The 17,081-nt window shown below is 42.6% G+C and overlaps 1 protein-coding gene across 4 annotated transcripts in view; it reads left to right on the plus strand.

The window, feature by feature from the left end:
* The first annotated feature begins 1,158 nt into the window (after nt 1–1,158).
* Nucleotides 1,159–17,081, plus strand: part of PRKCZ (protein kinase C zeta) — a 34,362-nt gene continuing 18,439 nt past the window's right edge. The window contains exons 1-6 of one of the 4 annotated variants that reach the window (XM_072354014.1): nt 1,159–1,295; nt 1,653–1,835; nt 3,413–3,534; nt 4,692–4,781; nt 5,150–5,200; nt 15,747–15,832. In XM_072354014.1, coding sequence (XP_072210115.1) covers nt 1,765–1,835; nt 3,413–3,534; nt 4,692–4,781; nt 5,150–5,200; nt 15,747–15,832 — 420 coding nt within the window. In that variant the 5' untranslated portion in view covers nt 1,159–1,295; nt 1,653–1,764. Of the gene's footprint in view, nt 1,296–1,652; nt 1,836–3,412; nt 3,535–4,691; nt 4,782–5,149; nt 5,201–7,365; nt 7,839–7,904; nt 8,202–15,527; nt 15,630–15,746; nt 15,833–17,081 lie in introns of those variants that run through there. The other 3 variants (XM_072354016.1, XM_072354015.1, XM_072354017.1) reach the window with 3 other exon arrangements.

Consider the following 17,081-nt stretch of genomic DNA (forward strand, 5'->3'; position numbering starts at 1 on the left):
AATTAGCTGCACACGCTGCTGACTTCTCCAACAGGTTGATTCAACAGATGTTCCTGTATCTGACTGCAGGCCTTCAAGGTGCTCAGCTATTGCACAAGACAGAACAGCTCCTTTGTGTTTCCAAAGCCAGAAATGAGGCAGGTGCCGTTCAGATCCTTTGACAGGAGGGACTTTAGGAGTGTGTTGTAATGGTTGGGATTGGGAATAAAACTGAAGCTTCATTTGAGGCTGTTCTACGTTTTTGGGTGTTTCTTTCCCATTTGAAAACCATTATATACACGATGAATATCGAAGGACAAAACCCTCCTCAACTCTGTTTTTATGGCACACTTAATAAACAGAAATAAGCTAAGTCTGGTGTCACTGGAAGGCTGACAAGCTTTGGATGTGTTGTACTGATAGCAGGAAGGAAATACATACATATGAGGGCTGTACATGGAGGTATTCCTATTCCTTTCATGGAATCAGAGTGCTGGTGTGTCTGTAAGTGGGGCACGTATCCATGTACTCGTTCTCAGTGTGTTCATAAAGCACGCTCTGCATCGGAACGGCAGCTCCTATGAAATGGACCAGATAGACATTGCAGCTACTGAACCGAGAGATAAAAAGACATTAGAAGGGAAATCAAAGCAACCTCAGGGGTTTCATCCCGTAATTCCTTCTGGGCAAGAAGGACGCATTTGTCGAAGTTAAAGTTAAAGCTCTCCCATCGGTTCTTGACACGGTTCCTGATCCGACAGATAATGTAGCGAAACCAATTTCACTCAATGAGGCTCCTGCTGCCGGTACGACAGAAGCTTAATGCGGACGGTCACGAACCGAGGGCACACGAAGAGGAGCAGCGCCCCCTGCTGGCAGGATGGAGCCGAGCGCTGCCGGCTGGTTCGTGCGGACAGCGCCCCCTAGCGGCTCCTTGGCGCCACACCTGTCAGCTCAGCGCTATGGAGGGGTGAGCTCGCCGCTTGCTTTTTTTTGATTGGCTGCAGGTGTTCGGCTTCCTCTTCTATTCTGGTTTTTGATTGGTGGCCAAACCACTACTCTCCCAGGTAACGGTTCCTTGGCCTACGATTGGTGGTAGGCGGAAGGTAGCCTTTTGGGGATTGGCTCCAGGTGAGCCGATGCTCGCTATTGGCTGACAGGTAAAGCGGGAGGCATCTTATTGGCTGTGGGGGGGTTAGTCCTCTTAGTCCGCCATGTTCGGCGCGGTGGCGCCGTTGCTACTGGAGCCGGCGGGCGGGGAGGGGGGGGCGGCTGAAGGGAGCGCGGTGTGACGGTGTGACGTCCGCTGAGAGCCGGTACGGGACGCACAGAGCGCTGCCGGGATCCGGGACCTGCGGGCTGGGTGGGAAACGGGGCGTAGAAGTTGGTTCCGAACTTCCTCACGGGACTTTAAACAACTTCAGGCCGAGGCGGGGCGAACCGGGTCCCTGTGAGGAAAGGCCGCGGAGGGGGAACCGCAGGACTCGGGGGGCTCCGGGATAACAGGAGGGGAACGAGGAGGGGAGAGAGCGCCCGGATCGGGCCGTGTGGTAAACAGGTGTGGGCGGGGGGGGGAGGAGCGTGTGGGAGCTCGGGGCGAACGGGCTGAAAAGTCGAGGAGAAAAGTTAAAGTTTGTCTGTTCGAGCTCCGCTTTGTGCTTATTACACCGTAGGTTCGATGTGAAGCGCAGAGCTGAGCGAGCACCCGCGGAGCTCCGCTTCGGAACCGAGAGTTTGATGTCTTAAAGGAGCGTATCCGTAACACCGGGCTGCCCAGCACGGACCATGCCCAGCAGGATGGGCTCCAAAGTGCACCTGAACAAGGACATCATCAGAGTCAAGGCGCACTACAGCGGGTGAGTCCGAGTGTGGTACAGCTGTTGTGTCCCGTTGTGTCTCTCTGTTGTGCCCCGTTGTATCTCTCTGTTGTATCCCGTTGTATCTCTCTGTTGTGTCCCGGCCAAACTTTGATGCCTGTCTGATCTGGTAACAGAGTAACCACGGTGCCCAAGTCGTTGTAGTTAATGCCTGGTAATTAGTTACTAAAATCCCATCCAGATTCCTGCCGTGTGCTGCTGGTTCCCCACTTGAATTGGGGAAAATGTGCATGAATGGTGTGAGGTTACAGGAATTATTTAGTTAATAATGAGAAGTTAAAGAATCTCAGTTGCTTCTGATGCTAACGGTGGAGTCGGATGAACCTGTGCAAGCAGCTTGAGGATCTATTTGTACTCAATTAAACACCTGAAGTTTAAACAAATGTGTTTTCCTGCTGTGAATAAACACCAGCAGTAAACTTATCTGTTAGTCTGCCTTTTATTTTTGCTGTCTACTTCCCCCTCTTTCCCCTCCCAGCAGTTTGAGTAACGCAATGAAATGTTAACGCACAGCTGCTTCCGTTATCTCTGCAGTGCTTATTTTGGCAGCTCTGATTTGAGACAATAAATCAAGTCGTGGTCCTTATGGCTTCAGCCACTTGTTGACAGAGTCAGGAAGCCTGACTTTATGGCTTCAGCATGAAGATTGGTTTTTCAGACAGATTTAACCTAATTGATTTGCTGCCACAACGAGGACCCTGTGAGTTGGTGTTGCTTTGATCTGCCTCGTTTTTATGTGAAGCTGAAGTTTTAAGTCATTTGAGGAGTTAAATGTTTGGCTGAAGTAAATCTTCAGGCTTGAAGTGTTTAGCTTGAAATTACTGGCATGTGTTAGCAGTAGCCTCAGTAATCTCTGATATTTTCCTGCCCAAATAAGCACATGTTGCTACTGTAGTTTTTAATACTGTGCTGGAAATTAAAAAAAAGGGCTTCTAATTAAATGTAATTATGAAATTAATTCCACCAAACTTAATTGAGAATGAGGTGCTTTCTTGTTGAGTTTACTTACCAGGTCAATGCCAAGTAACTCAGCATTTTGTGTGTAGGATTCTAGAGCAATGTGGAGTTTTGGCCTCTTTCACATCAAGCCCAAAGCTGGACAACTTCAGAATTAGGGCTGAGTTCGTTCAGGAATCTGCTAAAAGAATTGTATAGAAATTAATAGTGTGCTAAATAAAATAACAATAGGAATCAATAGTAAATGATGGCATCGCTTAGGAATCCGAGTTAAATCTAAGCAAGAGGAAGTTATAAAACTATGTTCAGTCTATCTCTGGGTTCCAGGCTGCAGGTATGTGTGTTTCTGGGTGTGGTACTTCATACCATCGTGTAATATAAGCCTATAAATACACAGCAGAAGGGAAACACGTGTACTTCTCATTGCATTATGTCAGTCACTTGATTAATCATTATTCATACGTTAGAGGGAGCATTTCATATGAAGAATGCTGGTTGTGTAAGCGCGGTGTTGCAGGTTGGAATCCATAGATGGAATTGTTGGAATACTCGGGGTTGTGCAGATATCTGTGACAGAAGTTTGGTTTCATGTCATGCAGGGACATCCTGATAACAAACTTGGATGCATCCATAAACTACGATGAGCTTTGTAATGAAGTGCGTGAGATGTGCAATCTGCAACAGGAGCAGCCAATTACCCTCAAGTGGATTGATGATGAAGGTACAGTAAATACTACTTGGTAGTTCTTATTTTTGGTCGGTTATGATACAAAGCGTGTGTAAGATATGACATGTGTGGGGAGAAATAGTATGAGCCTTTATGTTAACGAAGTGTGGAGTTCATAGAGTTGGGTAGAAATCATTTGTTGTGCAAGTCTCTGCTGCCCACTTTCTTCCTGCAGGAAAGGCTGATGTTGGCAGGTCTTGTTCCAGGTTATCCTTGCATGTAAAGGATTTCATCAGTGTGTTTCTCCAAAAAATAGTTGAGAAATTTACCTTTTCTTTACCCTTCCTGTAGGCTCTGAGATGCCATCACGATGTGAGATGGTTTTCAGTATGTCTTCTTGCTGCAAAATGTGCCATTTCTCTACAGCCTTAAGTTAGATAGAGCCTTCTGGTTGCTGTGAGTAGGAGCGGGATGGAAGTGCTTGGCATTGTGTGCCTTTGCTACCTGTCTGCTTTCCTTAATAACTCAGATATCTGCTTATGGCTCTCAGGTGTGATGCAGCTGTAACTTGTTATGGGCACATCTCTTGGTTAGTAAAACAGCTACCTTGTGATTACACAATTGCACAGCACTCGACTTCATCTTGGAGGCTGACAAAAAAGATGTAGACAGCCATACTGATTTCAGTTTGTTTCATTGCTGTATGTAACAGTCTAATGAAAAGTAACTTGATAAATGCCCACCGAATATTGCATGTGTGTAGCTTTTTGAACTGCATGATGGCTAATGAAAGGGAGATTCAGGTAGCACAGGAGGTTGGGTTTTATTGAGGGTGGGTGTCTCCATTTAGTTTACTTGTTGGTTGAGTTACTTGTTAGGCTGTTTTGGGATACAATTGAGGCTAACATGTTGCTGTTGCCTTGGAGTGCATTTAAAAGCTTGTTCTGCGCTAATGTAGTGTGTGGGTGCAGAAAACAAATCCACAGAAAAGGCTGTAAGTGTGTATTCATAACTTTCACCTGTGTTTATTTGTTGCAATTGAGTCATAGATTGCTTCTCTGAATCTAACAAATTGTTCTTATATTCTGTATGTGATCAAAGTGCCTGATACATTTCAAATGACTGACGGAAAAGCCGTCCATGGGCTGATGCTAAATGAAGTAGCCTCAATATTTCAGTCATAAATTTGTACGTCTTGTTTTCCTCCTCAGGTGACCCATGTACCATCTCATCTCAGATGGAATTGGAAGAAGCCTTCCGTTTGTATTGTCAAAACAGAGAGGAAGGGCTGATTATTCATGGCAAGTATTATACAGCTTGAGACCTTGTGTGTATTTGTTGGTAAGGGTAACAGCTTCAGATTAGAACTTCTGCCTGTCAGATAGCATTCTTCTGCATGTGCCTGGGGTGCCCTGTGCTCTGGTGTTGTCAGGCTGAAGGGTTCTGTTGGCTGTGGAGTTCAAAGCTGGCACGATGGCGTGGCCTTCAAATTCTGAACCCCAGATCTATAAATGCAAGCAGTGCTGGCAGTAGTTGTGACTGTGTTTTATGAAGGAATGCTACTTAATGGCTTGCAGAAAGCTTTGGTTTTGAGTAACTGTATTCAACAATCAGATAAATAGCGCTGCCAAGAGTCTTCTCACTTAAAGGCTTTGTGTTTTTTTTCCAGTGTTCCCAAGCATTCCAGAGAGACCTGGCATGCCTTGCCCAGGAGAAGACAGTGAGTACCACAATGCTACCAGATTCCAGCTTGTATTTCTTCAACTGTACAAAAAAAATACTTTGAAAGCTTTTCATAAGCTGGTTTTATGTACGTGTATTTGTTGTGTGGTTTTCTGCAATTAATATGGTCAGTATTTAACATATTACTATGAAGTTTCTCTACTGATACTGTAATGTTTCTAAGGATTAGTACTGGAATGACGTGATTAAACAGCTGTATAGTCACTTTTCGCTATGGACGGAATTAATCAGTTTATTACTTGATGTCTTTGTAAATGCTGGGGAAAGGAATGTGATGGTCACTGTGAGTGGAAGCCTTCTGAAGTGTCAGAGGAGCTTTACTGCTCTGCATTTGGAAGATACAAGAGGAGGTAAATGATGCATCCTGGGGGAGGCAGCGCACGTAGCTGGCCAGGATTTGCACTGATAGACCAACTGAAAATGAGTACTGCTGTGCTCAATGGCTGCGAGTGACATTTTCAGCTAGAGAAATAATACTGATATACTAATTGTAGCTCTGTTGAGAGCTTTTATTGGAGTTTTAGATGGAGTGGATGTGTGATAGCTTGAACTCTGAGCTGGAGAAGTGTCAGATGTGCATAGCAGACAAACCTTGAAGCCCTTCTTCGATCTGCATGGCTGAGAATGGAAGGGAAAAACACTGTGCTATCATCAGAAAAGAGTGAGCTAACAGATTTCACTGCAAGTCATGCAGCGTAATGAAGTTGGTTGTGATTTAATGTTCTCATTAGATATCTGGATATTTAGAAGAAAAGTGGTTTTGAGACTGATTTGTAGATGTTTTTAATGACTGCAGGCCATCAGATGAGCTCGAGGAGCATCAATTAGCATGGCACAGGTGACCTACATGTTCCATTTAAGGGTGTTCAGGTTGTGTTGAGCTGTATGTTAAAAAATGGCTGCTCTGTTGGGTGTACTTGGTAAGGGATTTGTGGTCTGATTTCTCAGTTAATGGGTGAACTCGGAGCCTGTTGCTTCTTTGTGTCCATGGGACCTACGTGCAAATCTGTTATTGTGGCCTGGTTGTAAATATTTTCAAACTGTTTTTCCTGGTGCTAATTTAGAGTATGCTAATGCATTCAGCATTACTGCTTATTGCTTGCACATGTACAGCAGAGATCTGCTTTGCTCTTGGGCTATATGGAAATGCTACTGGTTCACATGATATGGTTTGTTTAAAGGCCATACAAGGAAAGCAGATGATCTCATTGGTACTTTGACTTCTCATGCTCCAGAAATACACCTAGGCAAAATACTTGAATTAAAAACATGACTTTGTGCTCGTCTCTTTGCTCTGTGTTTAATGGGAACTGGGAAGTTAACAGGGCTCAAACAGCGTCCTTTGCTTAGAAATGTACAGCGTGTTTCAAAGTGGTGTTTCATCAGAACAATCCTTTGGAATGAGAGTGCAGAAATATCTACTGAGTATTGTGTGTTTGTTGAAATCTAGTAATGAAATTGCTGGCTGTCCAGAAACTTTGTGAAACTGATGCGGCTTTGAGATTGTGCCAGCCAGTAAGGCCTGAAATAAACACATGTAATCCATTAATAAAATAAGGAATGCAAATCCCATTGTAATTTCAGTCACGTGGTGTAAGAAGTTCTTCCTGTGCTTGAAGAAGCTCCTTTCTTATTTTATTACGATGCTGTCTGCAACGTGGAATAACTGCAGGTTCTTATAGTCAGATTTGTACAGACTGTTTCCTTTGCTCCTGTGTTATTCACCCCTCCTTGATTTAGCTCCTCCCATGGATGTACAGCTGCTGTAGGAACAGCACCTTCTGCCTCCGGTGAGGCAGTGCATCCCTGGCTGGGAATGGCAGTGCTGCTGGCGGGTGGTGGCAGAGCTTCTGCAGGCACTGCAGCCCTTAACAGGCACTGGATGCGGCTCAGAGGCGTTCCTGGCAGCTGCTGCCTGAGCCTCAGTCCTTGGTTGGTCCTGGTGTTCCCTGATTAAAAATGGGGGACTTCTCTGCCAGTCTGCTATATTTAAAAATCCTCGTGGGGTTATAAATGAGATCTCGTTTAGGAAGTGACATTAAACAGGGCTGTTTCTGAAATGTTTATCTATTTCTTGTCTGTGCTCGTAAGCGAGGGCCGTCCTGATGCACGCGTGGTTTCTGATTGGCAGTTTTGCTAATTATTGTAGTTTCAGCTTATTTATACCGACAGATTTTGATCTGATTTATTCCTCTTAGTGCCGCAGCAGTAGAACAAAGCGCGTTTAGCTGAACAGTTTCTATTGATTTGTCAGACTTCCCTAACAGCATCGTTGCTTTTATCAGAGAAATACTTGTTTTTGTGACATCAGCTCCTTGACATCCATGCCATGTTTTAGTCTGTGCCTCAGCTGCTAGCTACAGCCTCCCAAGGGAGCCAGTACCACCCGTGCCTGGATACATGAGGCAGAGATGTGAAAGGGAGAGACGAGGGGAACCAGTCTTCCATTAAATATTTGCTCTTAATGTCCGAGCTGATCCTGCCTATTGTCCTTGGTGTCTAATGGTATTCAAACAACGGCATCAGTGGAATAAAGGGAAAATGTTTCGTTTCATACCTACTGCATTGTAGAGCATAAAGAATTACATGCTGAAGAAGCTAAAGAATAAAACCCAGTGAGTAATGCATGCCTTTTATATAGATTTTACGTGTCATTGTGATTGCTGCTATGAATTGAGGCCATTGATGCAGTGTGTGTGTGTATGTGTGGTGCAGCAGATAATAGAAGTCAGCGTTTTGGTTCCGATGTAGTTGCTTTGCCTACCAGCCTCCTTTGCAGCCATAGATTGTGAGAAATGCAGAGATTTCTGCTGCCTCCTGTGCGTAGGGATGTGGTGGAGACACCTCAAACGCTGATAAAATCGCGGTGAAAAGACTCTATCTCAGGGGACGTATTTTAGGAGGAAAAGGACAGAAGAGTGAGTGATGCTGCTGCTGAGGGAGATTAATGAAAGAGATGTATCCAAAAAACCCTGACGGTATGTGATCGGGGCCTGTTTGTTTTATGATTGCTGATTGAAAGATGCATGTTTTTAGAAGCATCGCGTTTTGCAGTCGTGCTGTTGATTAATATATGGTGAATTGTCTTAAATGGATTATTGCTTAATTGTGAAATGTGTTCTGAATTAGGGTTGAGTTGGTCTCTAAGGTTACCGGAATTAACTGTGCTAGCACACCTTTGTATTCTTTTATCTGGACAAACTGATGTGTGTATTTAATGTTAAAAATGCATCTAGTTTGAGTAACTGGTGATAACAAATGTTGGGGTTGTTTTGCTGTCAATTTCATCAGAAGAAATGCAGAGTGAAGAACCTGGATCTTTATGAAATCAAACAACTATTTTAATATACAAGTACTTACAGCACTGGTATGGCAGTAGATGGGCGTTATTATCTAATACTTCTATCTGATTTTGGCAGGCCTTTCCTTTATTGTAATGCTTCCATAGCTGTGAATGCCTGTTATGCTCTTTGTTTATCTGCATGGCATTTTAGCATTAGGTATTTCGACTTCATTATTTTTCCCATGCTACCTTCCTTAAAATTTCACCGTGGGGTTGATGAAGGGTATTGCACTACTATTGTGTTAACCTAGTTACTGTCTCGAGTTATTTTAGGTAAGGATAGACGTATTTTTTTGCTATGTATTCTGCCTAATACTACCAAACAGCCCCCAGAAGCTTCCTGCTGGAGTAACGTGGCCTGTAAATATTTTTCTAGTTCATAAGGCAGCTTTTTCCCCTTCATTTGTTACTGTATTGGCAGCAGGGATTAGATTATTCAGAGCACGTGAACCAATTTCATTCCCCAGTGAAGAAAGGAACTGTAGCGACCACAGAGAGTCTTCTGAAGACATAGCTTGGATTGCTCTGGGTAATTAGTCAATTTGGGAACTGCTTGTAACCCCCCCCTGGTTTTCAGTAATTGAACTGACAGAGGAGGGTTCTGTACTATTTTGAATGTAGGATATATTGTCGCTTAGGAATCCAAAATAGCTGTGTCATAGTTTCTCAAGAATACCTGAAATCTCTCCCTCTGTTCTTTCTGTGCTTGATTTTTTCATGTGATTTTTCATATACACGTACAGGTCATGAGACACGATCAGTCACTGAACATGGAGTTCTGGCTGAGTGTCTGTTTTGCTTGGAATCACAGAATATTTCTGGTTCTCAAATAATTCCAGCATTTTTCTTAGTAATGAAACACCCAGGAGTGGAAAAAGTGCTAGGCCTCCTTTTGGGATATGGAAGGAAGAAATTACACAGCGTGCATCAGCTGGTGCTTTTTGGTGCCTTCCCTGACTTTGGATGTTTTAAGAGACATTTTTATACCCAAGAATGAACTGTAAAGTAAAATACAAGGAATATGTGAGCTGGTTTTTAAGGCGCTGTGGCAAATCCCTTACCTATTTTATCTTGTTCAGCCCCTCTCTGCTGTTTATTGCTCCGACTGTAGTTTGGTCACGTAGGGAAGATGCTGCTTAGTTTTAGACAACTTGTGTGAAACGTGCTGCCAAGCTGGAATGATCCCAGAGATCCAGTAGCTGGATGGAGATCCGGGTTTTGTGAGGGGAAATTGCCAGTCCTGCTTACTGGAATTGGGGAGCAATCCAGAAGTGAAGCTTTGTGTAGGGATAGTTGTTGGTTGGTCACTGAAGGCTTGCTGTCAGTTCAGGTCCATGTGGCACGGAGGTCTTGTGAAGCACATAAGGAAAGCAATGACTTTTGGGTGTGCTGGAAGGGTGGCTTTCAGAAAAGGCGTGTGAAAATCAAATAATGCTGTCAGTGTAAGAGTTAAGCACTGAGCGGACTGTGCAGTTCAGTCCTTAAACCACAGGGGGAAGATGGTGAAAAATGGATAGTGAAAAATGAGAAATCAGGATGCTGTATATTGACCAGAAAGCAGCTGGTCTGTAGTTGTGATGCTGTGTTACCTGTTCTGTAAGCGTTTGTCCTTTGTTCATTAGCAGGGCATGTACATAAAGGGAAACCGGGAAATATTGGGAGGCAAAACCTTGGGTTTAATGTGGTCCTCTACTTTTATAATAACATACTCATTATGATAACTAAAACAATGTTATTACATGACTCCTCTGTAATTTAGGTCATCTCTTGCTTTCTCAAGTAAAGCAGGTACAGATCCCCTGTGGCTGGTGCAGGATTCTTTGTTTTAGCTCTGATAAAAGTGCCATTCTTACCCATAAGGACTGTAAGGAAAGGAAGAATTCAAGCAATGATAGAATTCTTGTAGGGTGCAAAACAGTAAGTGAGGGATTGGACCTGCTCCATTAATTTCAAGGTGAGGTTGATGTTAAAAGTAGGGTCGTGAGTTACCTCAGTGCTGCTCAAGAATTGTTAAAGTAACTTATAACGTGACTTCACATAGCAGTTCTCTCAGTATACACAGAGATAATGGGGAACGCCATCGAGAGCAAAAGGGGTTTTGGTGGGAAGCAGAATGTAAACTTTGCAGACTTCTTGTAATTATATTCCTTGCCTTCGTGGGATGAATGCAGAGCTCCCTTCCAAAAGCAGAAAGACAAACACCATCATTAATTAGAAAGATTTTTAATGTGCTTTCTTTGATGCTTGTAACACTGGCTTTCCACTAACAGAGCAGAGGAGCAGGCAGGTGCATAAGGCTATCTTATGCCCTTCTTTCTCTGTAAGGATGAGAAGCTCTGGGATGGAAGCTTGCTTTCTAGGGTAAAGGTAATCCTCTGCATTATAAAATAATTAACTAAGCTGGGAGGCTGATTCAGTTAGCTGTTAGCGTGTATTCATTTAATGCAGAATATGAAAGGGCCAGTGATGAACTTCTGAAGGTATTTGGTTTTTATTTAGCTACTAAGTAATGATAATAATGTTAGTGATCTTCTATAATGCTGCTGACACGGGGCTCTTAGGTTATACTCGTGAAATGCACATGTTTTATATGTGTATTGTATGAGGGGGCTTAGAGGGGATGCAGGTACAAGTTGGAGATCCTCTGGGATGAGTCTTAACTGTGGGATGATGGAAACCAAAGGGCTTGCTTCCTTTCTAATACAGAGCAGAACTGGGTGCTCTGAAATACAGTTGTGTCCAATCTATCAGACCAGCAAGTGACAGATGTGCAGTGTTAGTCCTGCTGCAAGGCAATAATGTCCTGTTGTACTGAGATCTTGTACGCTTCTCTGGATATAGTATTAGCAGATTAAATTGGAAGGAATTCAGAGGAGTGCACTTAAGAGTCTGATATGTTAGAGGAGATAAATACACCTTTATGAAGTAACATCAAAACTGAATTTCTGCTAATACTGGGATAATGTAAACATTTGGAAGGGAAATAGAACCGTTTTTAGAACGGCTCATAAGCTGAAGTAATGGAATCGTGCTGTGAAGGTAAGCAGCCTGACTCAAAGTGTGTCTTAATGCTGAGACTGTGGGAATCAAGTCATTGTTTCAAGGGCACCGTGGAGGCCACCTTATGCAAGCCTTATAAACTGAAATAAATGTTAAATTCAATTTGAATGGCTGGGGCTTTTCTTTGACAATTCCACTGTTTTAGTGATGGCAAAATCAAACGAGTGTGGATGCTTATAACTCGAATGTGAGTCAGGTAACCTGATGGGCACCACCTCATCTCAGATTTATCTGAGATTGTGGCGCTGTCAGTGTATGTCAATGTATCAAACTATTCTTACAGCAGTCTTTAACAAATTCAGCCAAGCTGTTGAGTGTAATGCAGGTACTGAGTGCCCAGCTGAATGTTACCTTCAGCAAGGCACAAGTTCTGATTACCTGTTCTTGTCCATTGCCCATGTTGTATGTAAGCAGGCGTGTAGCCGTGGCAGCTGCAGTCCTTAGTAACCATATTACAACCTTAGACACGATGTTAACACAGTCTAGACCATTTAAAAACATCTTTGCTTTATCTGATGATGAGATTTTTTTTCATTCCTGTTTTGTTGTTGCTTGCCAGAACCATGCTGAGCATCTCCTGTTCTTACAGGCCATGGGCTGCAATTCCATCACAGTTCCCAAGGAATAATGCTGTAAACTGTTTACTCCCAAATGTTTACGTAACTCTTGAAGGTATCAGTTGATAACTTGTTGTTGCTCAAGAGTTGCAAGTCAGCTCCTCAGACACCCTCTGTGTCTCAAGCAGCCGTCCTGCTGGTTCTGCTAGCATGCATCATTAGCTTCCACACGAGGTGTTTCTCTGAGGTGCTTCTCAGGCCTCATCTGTGTTATTTTCCATTGCTTGTCCATCTATTGGTCACGAGTAAGGAGAACTTTTGAGGGAAACCTAATTATTATTGGAGCATTTTATTTCTTGTTCTTGATGTTGTATTTGTTTTTTCTAATGGAATCATATTTTTAATGTCAACAGTGATTTTTAATGATGAGGTGGCCCTGATTTTTCCAATAACATTCAGATGAGTTTTTAAACATTCTGACCATGTGAGGTGGGGGATATGAAGATGGGCGACCAAGAGATCGTGCACGAGAAATCAGTGTGCATAGAGGGCAGGTTTTGTTCCCAGCAGTGCTGAAATGGGCATTAGCTGAGCCCTTTTCAAGTTGCTGTCTGTTGGAAAGGAGAGATAAAGACGAGGTATTATTGCTTCCCAAATACCAGCTAGTTTTAAATATAATAAATGGCATCTCCTGTCCATGTCAGTAACTGCCTGCAGTTTCATACTTGAGTCTTCACAACTTGTAAAGAAGCATCAGTTGTACATAGCAGCTTAGTGGTGATAAAAAGGAAGGCCTGTTAACACACCATACAATGCCTGACTGTTATGTGCTTTAGAAAGCCATTTTGTTGTTCCAGTGCAACTATTAGAGAAGCATTAAGTAGCAGAGATGTGAGCAACGTACTATCCAAGTTGTTTAGAGTTTGCTTTCTCTAAACTTATTCTGCCTTTGTACGTAACTGTCTCTGAGTGTCTGTCTGAAATACCAGTATCCATTTCCTAGTTCTAATTTCTAAGTTGGTTTTGAAAGAATGCTCACTTGTCTGCTCAGCAAAACATTAAAAGAACAAAACAAAAAGTGGGCATTCTCATAGTGTCCAGCTGGCAGGCCATGTAATTGGCCTGTAAACAACTTGCATTAATCTCTGAGAAGTGATTTGCAGTGGTAGCAAATTATCTCTGTGCTTATTATGGTAGAAGATTTCATTATAGTTCGCATAAAAGCAGATTTTGGACTCATAAAAAGCATTTATAAAATCCAAATGCAGAGGAAATAAAACGTTTGTGGCTCTCCTATTGCTGCTCGTTGGTACAGGACACACTTTTCAGGCAGCTGATGAATTCTCTTATGTATTCTGGAAAGCGTAACTTTGTCGAGCTGCTTTGGATGGCAGAAATCTATATTTTGGGCCCGGGGAGAGGCTTGGGGTTGTACTTGTTAAATGAAGCTGTATGAAGTTCAGCTGTTGTTAGACTGCTGCCTTCTAAGAATATGACGCGAAACTCTGACTTTGAATTTAATATTTATCACTAATTAGGGAAGTGCCTCGCTCCTTTATTTACAGACTTCATCAACATGAGCTGCTCGTTAACTTACCCATCACTTACTATTCCTCGTGTTGGTGATAAGCTGCTGCTCAGAACACAGATGTATGAGGTTGTCTCCATATGGTGCTTTGTCTAATGAATCCATTAACTACCCTTGAGAATATCTGAGGTTTTTGTTTCCTCTTCTCGGTGGAAAGTCCACCTACAAATGGTGGGACAGTTTTAGATGTTTGTGTATGGTCTATTTGGCAGTTGTATCAGGAAGGTTTGTGTCTAATTATGGAGTGTAAGTAGCGTTTCCATGAAGCGTTATTGAACTTGTTTTGAATCGTGAGGAAAGGGAGCTGAAGATTGTTTGACCTTGATAGCAAAGACTCCAGTTGTGCTATTGGACTTTCTGTGGTTCTAACTGTAGTCTGAAGTTCAGAGGTTTGGTTGTAGAAAGCATGATTGGACCCCAATGTGTTTAGAATCACATGTAGGGCAATTTCTTTTCACTGGTCCTAGCAATGCATCTAGGTAAATGAAATACAACACACATTGCCATTTGTAAGGTCTCCTAAAAGCATGCATCTTATTGCTACCTTCTCAATGGGAGCTGTTTATACTTCCAAAGCTGTTTGAGTTCTCCGTTCCCTTTGACGCTGTTTTACTTGCTAATGTTTCATGTATGAAGTGGATAAAATAGATCTTGTACAAGCTGCCAACTGCTTTAAGTTGCATTATAGCTAGTATAAATGCTGTGTTAGAAAAGGCATTCTGCTAGAGCTTTGTATTGGAAGATGGTGCTCATGTTCCTGAAGGTGACTTTAAAGTAATGCTATCTAGGAAGTGCTTTAGCTTCTCATTTTTCTTTGGAAGCTTTATGACATTGTTACCTGTGAAAACACTGCAAGATGCATTTCCTGGTTGTGTTTAAGGGGACGGGTCACATGTGCCTCACTGTCAAAAATAGCTTTTCAACTTTGAGGTTTGCTCGTAATGTGCAAACGTATATATTTGAATTTCTTAATAGGTGTGATTAAAACAAATGGTTCAGCAGTTAGAATCGCACTAAGTTAGGCTTCCTTTTGAGCTGCTTGTTAGTAAGACTGCATTGCCAGCTTTCACGTGACTGCCCGAGTTCTTCACAGCTCCTCAGTCCATCTCCTCCCCATACACTGCCCTGCCAGGACCCGCTGGTGCTGCTGCTCTGGGCCGCCTGGTGCTGCTCACATCACAGGATCAGCTTGTGTCACCATGCAGCTGTGAGCAGCTCTCAGCAGGACTGGTGCTGCACAATGAAATTTTCAACACTTGGTACCCAATATCCAGTTCTCTAACGAGGCAGGCAAACATTGCACGTTTCTATGTGGAAAGTGACAACAAAATGGATTTGGAGGAGGTGCCCAGTGCTGTTTTCGTGGCTCCTTGAACAGTCTGTCTTAGGCAGCTTAAATTATTAATTGTTGTCATGTTTAGACTGTATTAGAAATAAACGCAGACCTGCACTTGAACTGTTTCCACAATGGAATAAATAGTTCTGATAGCATTTGCTAACCCAGATAGAACTGAGGTCTAATAATGCAGTTCTGCAGATCTGTGACATCTTTAACTCTTTGACTGCGCGGTGCTTTTAGCACCAGGCATCCCTGTGTGTGTACGAGGTTGCCATGGTGGGATTCACGTGGCAGTTTTCCTGCAGGAAGCTGTTCCTTTAACTGTCACCCATCCTTCCTCCTCACCTGAGCCTGAACAGCAACGCAGGAAAGAAACTGTAACAAGATTAGGATCATGTGAAGAAAAAGAGACAGGGATGGAAAAAAGGGAGAGGCAGTCAGAGAGCACCTCCTGCAGAAGCTGTCATTTAAGGCTGCCTCTAAGCAAAAACACAAACCAAATCTGCAGGGATCTTAGCTGTGCGTTGCTGTTTAGAAAAGCAAGATTGTTTTAGGTCACAACTTGCTTACCGTAGTGTATCTGCTATTGCTGTGCAACCATGCTGCTGCTTTACACCTTCTTAATTTCTTTCTTAGAATCAATCTACCGACGCGGAGCCAGAAGATGGAGGAAGCTGTACCGAGTGAATGGGCATTTGTTTCAAGCCAAACGTTTTAACAGAGTGAGTACTGTTGTATGAAATGTAGGGTTTGGGTAATGCTCTGTGGTAATTGTTTTCTCAGCCCGTGCTCTCTGTATTTGAGTGGTGGAAAAAAAAATGAAAGGAAAAGCAAGATGCTTATTGATGTGGCTTTTCAGTCTGCGCAGCGTTATTCGGGTCAGAGGAATCAGAAGGTTCGGTCCATGAATCTGATTGGTGGCAATTATTTTTAAAGTCTCTAAAAACTGTTTTTTTGTGAATATTTAAACTCGAGGGCTCAGATGAGCGTTTCTCCTTTCTACCCGTAGCAATTAAGCTGCCTGATTGCTGCGTGATCTTTTGCCTTCAGTATATATTGCTATTTTTGGCCGTTACAGCTCTTGATGTTAGCTCAAACTGTTTGGAATTGGTGGTATTATGTAATCTAATTAAGAGAAAAAAATCCGTGTTGAGCTAAAATACAAGTGCATTAAGAATCTGACTTAATCCACATGAGCCAGTGAATGTAGCTTTAAGGGTGAGGCTCCTCCTCGACTTCTATCCCATTATGTCAAAGTATTGCAGCACATACAAATGTCATGTACACGTTGGGGAACTGGATACAAAGCAGGGAACAGTGAGGTGAGTTAACAGTCTTTTTCAGCAGTACTCTGTGGAATTTGTGCTACTGCCTGGATGGTTTGATTTGTACTTTTTTCCTTAATGTTCCCTATCCCGAATCTGCATTTTAAAAGCAGGAAAAGCCCCTCCAAAGTCATTATTTATCAGTGGCTATGTAAAAAAAAAACATAGGTTATTTATCTGAATTAGAGCAATCATTGTGTAATGTACCGTTCCTATCTTATTTTTGTAATTCATAGTATGAAACATTCCATAAATGTTATTTAGATGTTCATTTGCTACAGAGTTCAAACCCTTAACTGAAGCACTGTGGATACATACGTGCCATGTTATTAATCTGCTCTTATTAATGTAGATAATGAACTTATACAGAAATTGGGCTAATGATGAATAATCACGTGGCGAATTGGAAACTGTCAGCATGTTTATTGGCCAGCCATCCTAAAGAGGACTTTTGTTAGAACCACCACTGTAGAAATCAAATCTTCTCGAGGCAGAGCACAAAATAAATCCAACTGAAGCACTAATAAAGTGGCTGTGAATTTCAGTTCATTGTAACTTGTGAATTCCGATGTCGTATTTCATAGTAATGTGTGCATTTCTGAACTAGAGACCAAAATGTAACTGCTTTTTGAAGATTGCAGTATGA

This window comes from Excalfactoria chinensis, chromosome 20 (genome assembly GCF_039878825.1).
Source record: "Excalfactoria chinensis isolate bCotChi1 chromosome 20, bCotChi1.hap2, whole genome shotgun sequence".
Lineage (NCBI taxonomy): Eukaryota > Metazoa > Chordata > Aves > Galliformes > Phasianidae > Excalfactoria > Excalfactoria chinensis.